Source organism: Triplophysa rosa, linkage group LG21 (genome assembly GCF_024868665.1).
Source record: "Triplophysa rosa linkage group LG21, Trosa_1v2, whole genome shotgun sequence".
In the NCBI taxonomy this organism is placed as follows: domain Eukaryota; kingdom Metazoa; phylum Chordata; class Actinopteri; order Cypriniformes; family Nemacheilidae; genus Triplophysa; species Triplophysa rosa.
The window spans coordinates 205,081-218,250 of record NC_079910.1 but is presented as its reverse complement, the minus strand read 5'-3'; the positions used below and the strand labels follow the sequence as shown (position 1 = coordinate 218,250).

The 13,170-nt window shown below is 43.8% G+C and overlaps 2 protein-coding genes across 2 annotated transcripts; one reads left to right on the top strand and one right to left on the bottom strand.

Moving 5' to 3' along the window:
- The first annotated feature begins 618 nt into the window (after positions 1-618).
- g3bp2b (G3BP stress granule assembly factor 2b) lies at positions 619-6,924 on the top strand. The gene is made up of 13 exons (XM_057319966.1): positions 619-822; positions 1,144-1,272; positions 1,697-1,778; positions 2,174-2,347; positions 2,462-2,549; positions 2,691-2,799; positions 2,958-3,189; positions 3,261-3,353; positions 3,890-3,983; positions 4,058-4,108; positions 4,191-4,319; positions 4,394-4,512; positions 5,980-6,924. Exons 2-13 carry the CDS (start codon positions 1,178-1,180, stop codon positions 6,223-6,225), a joined length of 1,512 nt encoding a protein of 503 aa, XP_057175949.1. The 5' UTR covers positions 619-822; positions 1,144-1,177; the 3' UTR covers positions 6,226-6,924.
- An 863-nt stretch (positions 6,925-7,787) lies between these two features.
- LOC130545119 (sodium/hydrogen exchanger 9B2) lies at positions 7,788-9,659 on the bottom strand. Its single transcript, XM_057319471.1, has 3 exons — positions 9,342-9,659; positions 9,057-9,255; positions 7,788-8,846 (listed from the first exon to the last, which is right to left on the bottom strand). Exons 1-3 carry the CDS (start codon positions 9,360-9,362, stop codon positions 8,797-8,799), a joined length of 270 nt encoding a protein of 89 aa, XP_057175454.1. The 5' UTR covers positions 9,363-9,659; the 3' UTR covers positions 7,788-8,796.
- Between the last annotated feature and the right edge of the window lie 3,511 nt (positions 9,660-13,170).

The following is a 13,170-nucleotide window of genomic DNA, read 5'->3' as shown; positions in this document are numbered from 1 at the left end:
CTAAATTGGCTTGCTAGCAGTTTACATGTTCTTTGCCAGGAAACTCAACATGTTGACCTTCTCTGGCTTAAGGTGGGATCTTGTGGGGGTTACGATGTTTCCCATCGTACTAAACACCCTCTCGGATGCGCAGCTTGTCGCACACACGCAAAGATTTTTTTTGCTACCTTTGCCAAGAGGGGGAACCGACTTTCATTATTTTCCACCAAACGAGAGGATCCTGCTCTGTGTTGATGGGTGAATCCTGAGCATAGGTGGCAAGTTCTGTCACCACCTTTTCTGGAATGGTCAGATTTGCTGTAGCAGTGCCTGCCTTTCTTTTTAATAAACTAGCTAAAGTCTTTTTTCTTTTGACCTGTGGCTCGACGCCGGTGGTTTCCTCCTCAGTTTCTCCTCCCTCTCTCGCGGGCTGCGCTGTGGCACGCAAGTGCTGCGACGTAGCTCCTCCTCGCTGGACCTGTGCTCCTCCTCCTAGCGAGGAGGAGCTACGAATAAGCTTCACCCATTTGCTCTGCAGCGAGTAGCCTCTCGTCTTTGTGGAGGTTTGTGAATTGGGGGGAATGTCTCTCTCCACCCATTCGTGACGCAATTTTCCTGTGCCACGGGTGAGAAGTCGCTGCCTTGTGCGTCACGAGCGTTTGGGCCCGTGCGCGTGCGAGGTGACGCAGTGGACGCGCGCGTCAGCGTCTGTCTGAGTGGTTTGGTTCGGGTAGTGTCTGTCGCTTTTTAGCGGATAAAAGACGCGTTGAAAGCGTTTCGCTCGCTTTGAAGTGCGCGTGCGGAGCGGCTGCGCGGCGCTTTTCAAAGTTTCCGTCACATTCGGTGAGTTTTACCGCCGTTAGCATGAAGCTAAAGCACGCGCTAGCGCTATTGTCTGTCTTGCCTGCTGCGGGCACGTGCATATCACGCATTAATAAATACATGATCAATAAATCTATTATCTGTGTTAGCATTTCATCGTCCCGTCCGTCCATCGTCTGTCGCTCCTCCCGTCTATCATCTGTCTGTCCATCAGCTGTCAGTCTTTACTTCTGTTTGTTTGTATGTCTTGTGTCATGTCTGTCAGATGGGTTTGTTCTTGTTTCTATTTAAAGTGATTATTTCATGATCATGTTCATTTGTGTGTGTTGTGTCATTGTGTAGAGTGTGTCTGTGTGTTTGTGTGTGTGTGAAAGAGATGGTGATGGAGAAGCCGAGTCCTCTGCTCGTAGGACGCGAGTTTGTGAGGCAGTACTACACACTTCTCAACAAAGCACCTGATTATCTGCACAGGTGAGAGTTTAACACACACACGCACACACACACACACACGCACGCACGCACGCACGGCTTGGTTGACTATCCCGTGGGGACAGTCCATAGGCGTAATGTTTTTATACTGTACAAACTGTATATTCTATCCCCTATCCCTAACCCAACCCCTAAACCTAAAGATCATAGAACACTTTTTGCATTTTTAGATTTGTAAAAAATATTATTCTGTACAATTTATAAGCTTTTGTGCCCATGAGGACCTCAATTTTGGTCCCCACGGTGACACGAGTCCCCATGTGTTGGTGTGTATTCAGGTTTAGGGCCCCACCGGGATATACAAACATGAACACACACACACACACACACACACACACACTCACACACACACACACACACACACACTGAGAAGCAGCCAACTTGAACACTGCTGTGTGTTGGTCAGGTTTTACGGGAGGAACTCCTCATACGTTCATGGAGGTGTGGACGGCAGTGGACAGCCAGAGGAGGCGGTTTATGGTCAGGCGGTGAGTGTTTACATGATCACACAACACACTCATTGGAGTAGTGATGATTTTACTGATGCTCATTGATCCGTCTCGTTCACCCCAGCACTGTTATGAAAGTTATGATGATGACTAAAGACTTCCTTTGACTTTATGCACACGTGTAGGTCTCGACGTAGTGAAGTTCCAAAACGCACCAACATTCCTCATTTAAAGTAACAAACGACTCCAGTGAGTTAATGAATATAATCTAGTCTGAAGTGAAACCGTGCGCTTCTGAGAGGAAAAACAGTCATATTTATCCAAACTGAAATGTAAACAAGCAGATCAGAGCGAAACATACAAACATGATGAAGTAGAGTATATTCGCAGTGATGACATCATCTGGGCTCGTGACTGTGTGTGTGTGTGTGCAGGAAATCCATACGAAGGTGATGTCACTGCAGTTCAGTGAGTGTCACACTAAGATCCGTCATGTAGACGCTCATGCGACCCTCGGCGATGGGGTCGTCGTCCAGGTGATGGGCGAGTTGTCCAACAGCGGGCGGCCCATGAGGAGGTTCATGCAGACGTTTGTTCTCGCTCCTGAGGTGAATGACAACACAATAACACACCTCACACAGCAGAAGTGACGAGCGGTGGATTTTCATTGTGTTTGTGTGTGTGTGTGTGTGTGTGTGTGTGTGTGTGTGTGTGTGTGTCAGGGATCTGCTGTCAACAAGTTCTATGTGCACAATGACATCTTTCGCTACGAGGAGGAAGTGTTTGGAGACTCTGAGGCTGAACTGGCAGGTGATTTATGAAATCTAATCATTCTCTTATTATTCAGTCTTGGATTTGGATTCACGTAAAAAAAAGCCACTTGTCCTTTTCTGTGTTTCTGTTGTGTTGTGTTGTGTTGTGTTGTGTGATGTTTTGTGTGTTTGTGATCAGAGTCTGAGGAAGAAGACGTGGAGGAAGACAAAACAGAGACTCGCGTCTCACCTGAGCCCGCCCAGGACCGGCCCACCGGCACCACCTACTACGAGCCTCCACCCGTCAGGTATCAACACACCCGAGCCACGTGATTTGGCTGATGATGTCATCACGACACCGTGATGCGTGCCAGTTCATGTGAAGCTGCGCAGACCGATCCATCCGACTTTTGATGCTTTGATGTCATAAGGCCTCTGTGACTGATCGGTGGTTCATCTTCCTCAGTAACGGAGTGGAGGAGCAGCAGGAGGAGGCGGTTCTGGAGGCAGAGCCAGAGTCCCAGCCTGAGCCACAGGCCAGTCAGGAGGCAGAGGTGGAGCTTAGCCCAGATGCAGAGCTGCAGGTGGCAGAGGCGGAGCCTGAAGAGGAAGAGAAACTTCCAGAGGAGGAGAAGAAACGCTCCACTCCCGACCCCGCCCTGACTCCGCCCCCTCAGCAGACTCCAGAACCTCCGAAGGTAAATGAAGGTGCTTTGGTGTTGGATTTGTTTGGTGTGTGTTTGCGTAACGGTGTTTGTGATGTCTGCAGGCGTTCTCGTGGGCTTCGGTCACAAGTAAGAATCTTCCTCCAGCCGGAGCTTCTGTCGCCTCTTCACACCTGCTGAAAACTGCCAGCGTTCAGGTAAAGTGAACCCTTCGCATCATGATCTCCATTCGGGCTGTAACACTATAAAACAAAGGTCTGGAATGTTTTCATGTTGTTTTACTGCTTTAAGAAGGCCTCTCCTGCGGATTAGCTTGCTCAATTCATTTCTTTATTTTATTTGAGTTTTATGCTAAAATTCTGTTTACAGCATTTTTCAGTAACAGGCATGTTCAGTTTGTGTTCAAATTGCAAATGCTGTTGAAAATTCTTTTGGAAAGAAATGACTTCTTGTGAACTGAGTTCAGTCCGCTGTGGTGTGCTGTGAAGTCATGAGCCGAGTGTGTCGCTGGTGTAGATTTCTGTCATCTGACATCATATCATATGTCCCAAACCTGTAAGGCTTTTATGAACGCCAGACGTGTGCTCAGCGCCCCCTGCTGGTCAATCATCAGTTTGACATTCATCAGCTCTTACTCTCCCTGTTTGTGTGGGTGGGTTTACTGTGTAGTTTTTTAGCAACACAAACCTGTTGACAAGCCAGAGGATAATGTTGCTCTGTGTGTGTGTGTCAGCCGCGGGTGGAGGTGAAACTGGACGCTCATTCTGCTTTACCCCGAGATCAGAGGAGAGAGAGGTCAGGTTTTCCCACTCGCGGAGCTCGAGCAGGTGTGTTCAGGACTCTTTTTGTGTTTGTGAGTGATTTGTGATGATGTGACTGACACTGCTCTTGTGTTTATCAGATGGCGGCGGCTCAGAGTCTCAGGCCGGAAAACAGCACTTGAGTTTTAGGGGTGAGTTTACCTTCAGCCCAGTGTTTTATTTCTAGATGTCATGAGATGATCTCAGCCAATGAGAAGTGCGTGTTGGGTGCAGGCCGCGGTGACCCGGAGGCCGGTGATGCAGACGGTCGCAGGGCTGTGCGTTATCCAGACAGTCACCAGCTCTTCGTTGGAAATCTTCCTCACGACATAGATGAGGGTGAACTGAAGGACTTCTTCATGAGTAAGTGTGACCTTTGACCCTGCGCACGATTATCTGAGGCCTGTGTGTGACATCATCGGTGTGTTTCTCTTCAGCGTTTGGGAATGTGGTGGAGATGAGAATCAACACAAAGGGTGTCGGAGGCAAACTGCCCAACTTTGGTTTTGTGGTGTTTGATGACTCTGAGCCTGTGCCGAGGATTCTGGGCGCTAAGGTTTGTGTAATCGCTGTGAAATATTCTTGTCACTAATATATATGTTTTTTTTATTGGTTGGTTTTGCTGGCACGCAGCATTATAGACACACTTTTATTTGGACATTCTAAGGTGGCGTTTATACTGGTGTGTTTTCCTTTAGAAACCCATACGTTTTGCTACGATTACACCTGACGTTTACACTGCTTCTGAGTTTTCAACCCCCCTGAAAACGCAGACTTTTGGAAACGCTGCAGACTCCGTTTTAGTTTAAAAACTTCGGGGTTACATTTCTGTGAGAACGGATGAAACCAGAGACTGTAGAATAGAGTGTTAGTGATACTAAACTTGGGTACCAGTCGGTACTAAATGTTATGATACTAGCATTTCCCGCTATCATTTTGAGCGCTGTTGAACAGATTATGAAAGACCTCTGATTGGCCATTGTGTTTCCAAGCTCATGGGATATGTCTTCTAATGGCTCCTTACCGAGCGCTTGCGCAACCAAACCTGGAAGCACGTGAAATGATCATTGCATCGCACTCTTTACCGAGCGCTTACACAGATCCACACGGAAGCGTTTGATTTTGACTTGGATAGACTTTCAAACGCTTCCGTGTGGATCTGTGTAAGCGCTCTGTAGAGAGTGCGCTTCCAGGTTTGGTTGCGCAAGCGCTCGGTAAGGAGCCATTCAAAGACGTATCCCATGAGCTTGGAAACACAATGGCCAATCAGAGGTCTTTCATAATCTGTTCAACAGCGCTCAAAATGATAGCAGGAAATGCTAGTATGCGAAGGCGTGTTTGCCACATTCACTCACTGAATTGGGTCTTTTGAATCATTGCCTTTGCTTCTCTGATTCATCAATCCCCTGTCATATGAGCCATTACCCTACCTGACCAGCCTCGCAACGGCCCTTAAACAACAGGCTTGTTTGACTTGACTTGACATTACAGCACCGCGAGAGAGAATCACGAGCCCTCTGTTTTTAAATGGCTCTCTCAGTACTGCGATGTCATCCGTCGATCAGTCTGAAATCAAAGAAGCCTAACAACATAAATAACACCTCATCTATCCACACGAAGACGTCCTTGTGTTCCTCACCATCATGTTTATTGTTGTGCTGACCGGTCTAATGTGACTAACAACCAATGGTGTCGTCATCAACAACAACTGTTTGTGTGCGCACGCCCAGCATGCCTGACTGGTTTCCATAGTGTAACAGACTTTTTTTTAACTTAAAACGCCCTTTTCATGCTAACACATGCAAGTATAAACATGACCTTAATAGAGTGAGATCTGAAAGGATTCACAGGCTTATGAAGGATTCATAGTCTGAAATGACTTGATCATTACTCCGAGTTCACAAAGATCTAAATGTTTGTCTTTATGTTTGGTTGAAAATATGCATTTCATCTAAAATGATCCTAGTTATTGAATCCACTTGATGTATGACGCTTTGAAGCTTTCGGTCTCTCTCCTCTGCAGCCTATCATGTTTCGTGGAGAAGTGCGGCTCAACGTGGAGGAGAAGAAGACCAGAGCGACCCGAGAGCGAGAAACCAGAGGAGCGGCCGACGGTCGCCGGGGACCCAGCGGGCTCCGAGGATCTATGGGAAATGGAATGGGGCGAGACAGAGATGGGCGTGGCCCCCCCTCATCGAGAGGCGGGATGGGGGCTGGGAGAGGTGGCGGTCCGAGCGGAGAGAGCCGGTTTGCGGGGCTGCGACGCTGAGGCTGGTTGAAGTTCTCGCCCTTATTCAGAAGAAATGATTTCTCTCTCTCTCACTCTCTCTCTCTCTCTCTCTCTCTGTCTCTCTCTCTCTCTCTCTCTCTCTCTCTCTCTCTCTCTCTCTCTCTCTCTGTCTCTCTCTCTCTCTCTCTCTCTCTCTCTCTCTCTCTCTCTCTCTCTCTCTCTCTCTCTCTCTCTCTCTCTCTCTCTCTCTCTCTGGCTTTTGGACTGTGAATGAGCATCAGATGGAACATCAGCTCTTCTCTTCATTCACGTCTTTCTGTTGTTGTTTGCGGAGAGGACAAATTCAGCGTTTTTCCTACAGAACAAAAGTCAAATGTCTGGACGGGGTTTCCTCATGAACTGATTTCTCACACATTTTGTAAAGCACGTACATCAGACGCTTCATGTGTACACTTATTTATTTTTCTAGTAAATAAACAGTGGTGGTGCCTTAACTTGATTTGGTCTGATGTGTTTGTGTTGTGATGCGACATCAGAGGATTGATGATCTGATGCATGTGTGAACGGAGTGTGTTTGTGTGAGACTGAAGCTGAATTTCTGAAGTCTGCTTGTTTTCATACAGCTGTCCACGTGTTTGTCTTCAGTTTTGGGTTCCAGTTTTTCTTCGATCAGATTCAGCAGTGTTTTGTTTGTGTACTTGTTTTTTTTTTTTGACTCAATAAACTACTGAAATCTGCTACGAAGGCCATTGAGTTTTTTGGTCGATCAATTGTTTTAACATTACAATCAGTTCTAAGCAGCTTGACAGAAAATCACTTTATTCATGAGAAACTTTGGTCAAACATTGTTCATGTGCCCTTTTAAATCACTACACTGTAAAAACTCCATCTCCAAATATGTTCATCTAACAAAGGTTGAACCAACTTCAATCATTTTTTGTAGGAGCTAATATACTATTTTGTGTATACTGAATAAAATTAGTCCACATAGATTATTTTGTTGACTGGACTTGGATACGAAACGTGTCAAAAAGTTTGCTCAACTTGCAAAATTATTCTAATCTTAAACAGAAAGTCTCCAGCATGCATTGTGACATTTATTTTGGTTTTCTGTTTCAGTGTTTTGTTGAAAATGCTAGTTGCCTGTTGTTTTTTAATGAATGATGTTTGTGTTTCTGGTTCTAAGTTCATGATCCAGTGCTCCTACTCCAACCCTAACTTCTTGAGCAGTTACTGGACCAATGTTTTGGTCTGTCTTCATTAGAGTTTGTCAAGTATGGTTATAATTTAATAAAATATTACGTTTTCTTCTATTTTTTTGGAGTTGGGTGTACTCAGAAATTTTATGGGCTTGTTGCCCATTTATTTTAAGTTGGTTCAACTGTCAGTTGTCTTTTTTGCAATTACGAAGTCAATTTAGTTGAGATAACTACTTGACTAAAAATGGAGAAAACAAGAAAAATGAGGGAAAAGTGGTACTAAGATTGGTTTGTTGTGTTGACCTATACTATATATTTACAGTGTCTGAATTTACATTGCTTTGCAGGTTTGTTTGAAGTCAACTGCAATAATTTCATTATTTAAAAAAGAATGTGCAAAAACATACCGTGTTTATTCATTGACCAGTTTTTGATAGAGCAACACCACAGAAGAAAACACGTCGTGTCAAAGCAGCTTTACAGTAATCAACACTGAATGATGTCAAGTTCATGTTGACTTTGATCATGTGATCTCTAACTCCTGCTGAAATTAAACCATTATAAAACCCAATATTATTATTATGACACAAACCCAGACAATGATCTCACACACACACACAGAGTTTAATGTACTGAACAGAACTTTCTTCATCTCACAGCGTTTACACAATTCAATTTAATTTATATAGTGCCTTTCAAAATGTGCATTGTTCCAAAGCAGCTTTACAGGAGAAAAGAAAAACAGAAAAGGTAAAACAGTACACTGCATTGTGTTTGTAGAACAAGCAAGATCATTCTAATAAAGCGATGTTAACGGAATTTACAGAACCTATAAGCAGCAGTCTCCTGGTGAGCAAGCCAACACGTTGGCCCTGTGGCGAGGAACCCAAACTCCAATGAGAAATAAATGGAGAAACAACCTCGTGAGAATCCAAACTCAGCCGGGAGGACCAGGTCTCCTCTGACGTGTCACAGCTGTACTCACTGACTTTCATTCAAAGTGACTGAGCAAATGTTTATGAAGAACAGGGAGAGCTTATTAGTTGTGACTTAGGAAGTTTAATTTCTTGAAACTGTTTAGGTCTAATTTTGTGATTGTAAATGTACATTCCTCTGTTGTCTGATATCAAAGACGCAACACAGTCAAAACACAAAATAAATATAACAGAAATAAAATGAGGAAGAGCTGGTGATGACTGAATTATGATGTGAGCGATGCTACTGATTTACATGAAGATTTGATGATAAGTTTTCACAGCAGATATTTCGAAAGGCAGTTTACAGGCAGACGGATGTTCATGAGATCTTTAACAAACCTGAGATCAAGGTCAAATAACTCAACACAACAACAACAGCGTTTGTGACTGTGTGGTAATATTTCAGATTCACACGTGTGCGTGTAAGAGATATTTTACAGTTTGGACTCCAGGCCACCGACATCTTGAGTTCTGTCACAATGATCTAAAGACACAACAAACAGTTACACACGTCAATCTGTGTTCTCAGTGTCTGCTGTCATGTGATGTGAGGTCATCAGCTCTTCTTCATGTCAATGAGCGTGTGTGTGTGTGCATAGACAGGTGTGTAACAGATCATAGTGTGCGAGGGATCTGCTACGTGTCGTTCAGTGAGTGTATTTAAAGAGTTGAATAAACCTGTAAACTTTCTTACTGTGTGTGTTTGTGTCCAGATGTGTACTTGTGTATTTCTGCAGTAGTTTTGGTCCCGTGAGGCCGATGGCGAGAGCGCCGATCGGAGCTGTGATCAGAATTGCAAGAATGGCCACAGTGAGAACATCCATCCCATAATTCTGCAGCGGCTCATCTCCAGCACTGTTAGCCATATCCAGAGCCATAGACCCTATAGCAGCCTCAACACAACACAACAACACACCAACATTTTGCACGTCTGCAAATGTACAGGGTATCTGCAGCACGTGATGTTTTTTGAACTCACTTGCACTGTAGCTTTAGGCATCCAGGCCAGAGATATAAAGATCTTCTCCTTCACATTAAAACCAGCGAATGAAACAACAGTAAATGTCACCAACACTCGAACCAACAACCCAGCAAACAGAGTGGCCACACCCAACCCTACAGAGAGAGAGAGAGAGAAAACACAGCAGATATGATCCGGAAACAAACTTCAACCAACAAACAGGCAAGATAAAGTTACCTTCATCTCTACTGCTTTCACAATTAAGAAAGAAGAAATAAGACAAAGAGAAACAAATAACTGACTAAAGCTTAATTAGCAACGTGTGGAGAGTGACAGTTGAAAATGGAGGGAACAGAGGCAGCAGCAGCAGCGCCCCATAACATTAAACCCTGAGACTTTAATGGCGGATTATTTTCAGAAAGGAGACAAATCTACAATCACAAATCTACTGCTGTACACTGAAAACTGCAGTGTTTGGCACACAGTCATCTGCAAATATTACAAGAATGTTAAAAAACATGGCATCTGTAATGGGAGACAAATTCAAATTCATGAAGAATTAGAAGAAGAAGGAAACACCAGCAAAGCGTTTATGACGGTAAACATTTATCACAACGGGACCATAATGTTTCAAGGGAATGAAGCGAGTCTCAACTCTGTTCAGGCACATTTTAACAGTCTGAAAGCGCTGGTAGAGAGGGAGAAACAGACAAACAGAGATGACAGCCATGTTGACACCAAGAGCTCAGGGGCGGAGCTAGAGGAGGAGGAGGAGCTTATCCTGGACTGTGACACACAGCTGGAGGAGTCAGTCACTCAGATACGGAACAGTCTTTCCCTACAGGAGGTTGAACTGGTGGAACTCAGAGAGCTGGTGCTGTCATACACAACATCAAATGAGACAATACAAAAACTAGAAAACCAACTTCATCAGCTGAAAAAAGAATTTAAAGCTAGTGTTGAAGAGCTGAGAGGAGAAATTAAAGGACTGCAACAGGAAAGAGAGACCATAAACAGAGAGCTAAAAGGTGTCAGAGAGGAGCTGACTCTCAGAGAGAGAGAAATACAAAGCCTGAAAAAGCAGACCTCCATACAAGAGTCCTCCATACAATCCAACTTAAATAACACTGAGCCATCAGCACATCCACTTCCGGCACCTCCTGAGACTAACACGCCAACAACACAGACTGATGCCTCTGAACAAGCCCGGGATCAAGAAAACACATCGGCATCTGCAGAAATAGTCATTTTAATTGACTCCAATGGCAAGTTCATCAATGAAAAACAGCTCTTTCCCAACCACAAAACAATAAAACTTTGGTGCCCAAACACAGACAGTGCCCTTCGGCACCTTGACAAAGACAAACTGGGTGATCCCAGTCACATCATCATACATGTGGGGACAAATGACCTGCGGACACAACAAGAGCGAGTGGCACAGTCGGTTAGGCACGTGGCAATTAAAGCAACACAGACATTCCCAACATCAAAAATAGTCATCTCCAGCATACTGCCCAGAACTGATCTCCACCTGCGCACAATACAGAGAGTCAACACAGACATCTCACGGGGATGTGCCGGAATGCCAAACGTTCACCTTGTACATCATTCTACATTGAACATTGACAATCTTCATGACCACATCCACTTGCGTAAAGACAGCGTGAATGTGTTTGCTAAAAATCTCAAAGATGTTGCACTTGGCAGAACCCCTGGCAGCCCCTTGAAGAATAACAAAGAATCCAGCAATCCTCAGCAAAAGACACGCTTTCTCCAAACATCACCACACGGCGTCTTCTCCCCAAATCCAGATAAACGCTATTTCCCAGTGCGCTGGAGACTTCATCAGCAACAACCTATGTCTCAAAACTTTCACCCTGTCCCCCTGTACCCACATCCTGAACAACAGCAACCAAGTTTTCGACCTTCACACCGGCATCACCCTGTGCCCCATCACCGACAGCAACACCAAGACCTTGTGCCACCACATCAGCCGCGGAAAAAAGAGCCACTACTGAGAAAAGCCCCGAGGATGGAGCAGATGTCCGCTCCACAACCCAACCCACACAGATCAGAACGGCCGGAGCAACTAAACTACGCTGCAGCCTTAAAAGGCCAAAAGGACACTGAAAGCACCAATCTAAGAGAAATTAAAGACATGCTGAACTTAATCTGCACACGGCTGATGGACAAGTATAGTGAGTAAAAGACAACAAACTAATTTGAACTACAACATATCAATACAGTAATAACAGTATGTTAACAGCAGCCTTTATGTATGCTTACGTGATTTACATTGATATTCAACGGGTTTAAGTCGGGTTGGTTTTATTATAGAGGAATGATAAGATTGTTTGTGAAAAACACATGAAACCACTGACAATTACACTGTGGAACATTCAGGGAATACACTCATCCAGTTTAGGATGTAAACCCAAAACCCTGGACTTTAAGAAAAGTGTATTAGACACAGACATAATATTACAAGAAACATGGCGCAGAACTGATGAGGTCACTTTTTGTCCCCCAGGTTATCGTGAAATATCAATATCATCTCAAAAACATGAAAAAATGACACATGGGAGAGATTCAGGTGGCATAATCATTTGGCACAAGCTTGAAATTGATAAATACATCAAACTAATCAAAAAAGACGAATCCCATTATCTGGCTCAAAATCAATAATCAACTCAGTCAAACTACAAAAGATATATTTTTATGTGCCCTTTATATTCCTCCCTCTGAATCTCCTTATTATAATGAAAACATCTTTGAAACCCTCCACAGTCAAATCAATCATTTCCAGGCCCTAGGAAGTGTGTTGGCATGTGGGGATCTCAATGCAAGGACAGGATCCTTACCCGATTACACCACTGACAATGGTAATAATTATATATTTGGACAGAGCTTTCAACAAAACAGTGTACATTTGTCAAGAAGTAACTTTGATACACAAGTCAATGTGACACCCTGTTTGTGTAGTCACAGAAATGGTAGTAATTATTTGTTTTTATGCCATGGACTTGATTATCTGAGTATTTGTAATATTGTTTAAATGAGTGTTATTATGTCTAATGGTGATGTGTAGTACTGTCCGGGGACAGTAGGGGGAGATGCTGCGTTGACGGTGGGGTTTAGGGTGAGTCGCGAAGAAGAGAGCATTACAAGAGCGACGCCACGATAAGCAGCACAACTGTGTCTCTCTTTGTTTAATTTCAAACAGGTGGGTGGAAATTTATCACCAAGGACATCAAACGTTAGCAAATATGTTGATTTCATGTGTATGTTGATGCATGAGGGTGATGTACATGTTTTGAGTCGAGTTAAACGGTTTAAAAGAGATCGGTTGTAAGTTTCTGAAAATGGCGTTTTACTCGCACATGTGTGCGTCAGGCCTGCTACTGATGTGATAAAATATCCAAGGGGAAGCCTTTTAAACACTGAAGACCCAGACGAGTGTAATGTTTAGTGTGTTAATTGGGTTTATATATGTTATAGTATATTTTGTTGGTGTTCAGATATTATTGTGTGTTTTATGACTACGGTTTAAATGTTTATATAGATTTATATACAGTGGTTTGTTCAACGTTACAGTTATCTTTACATACCGAGATTGGAAAATGTGGTGATGTCGGAGTAAAGATGTTGAGTGATGTAAAAGAGATATAATGGAGTATAAGAAAAGGGAAGACTCTTACAAGAGTGAAGCAACACGTTATGTGTGTTGGGTTATGTGAGTCACGTGTAAGGTGACATGAGATGTGTAATTGTGTTATACAATTGTTGAATATTATTGTAATAAGATTACAAGAGCGACGCCACGATAAGCAGCACAACTGTGTCTCTC

What these genes read in the sequence shown, in the direction of transcription:
- g3bp2b (XM_057319966.1), top strand. Translation starts at nt 1,178, where the DNA reads ATGGTGATGGAGAAGCCGAGTCCTCTGCTCGTAGGACGCGAGTTTGTG. An exon ending in GCACCTGATTATCTGCACAG is followed by an intron (nt 1,273 to 1,696) that starts GTGAGAGTTTAA and finishes TGTGTTGGTCAG; the next exon opens with GTTTTACGGGAGGAACTCCT. An exon ending in TGAAAACTGCCAGCGTTCAG is followed by an intron (nt 3,354 to 3,889) that starts GTAAAGTGAACC and finishes TGTGTGTGTCAG; the next exon opens with CCGCGGGTGGAGGTGAAACT.
- LOC130545119 (XM_057319471.1), bottom strand. Translation starts at nt 9,362, where the DNA reads ATGCCTAAAGCTACAGTGCAA. An exon ending in TGCCTAAAGCTACAGTGCAA is followed by an intron (nt 9,256 to 9,341) that starts GTGAGTTCAAAA and finishes TGTTGTGTTGAG; the next exon opens with GCTGCTATAGGGTCTATGGC. An exon ending in TCTGGACACAAACACACACA is followed by an intron (nt 8,847 to 9,056) that starts GTAAGAAAGTTT and finishes TTGTGTCTTTAG; the next exon opens with ATCATTGTGACAGAACTCAA.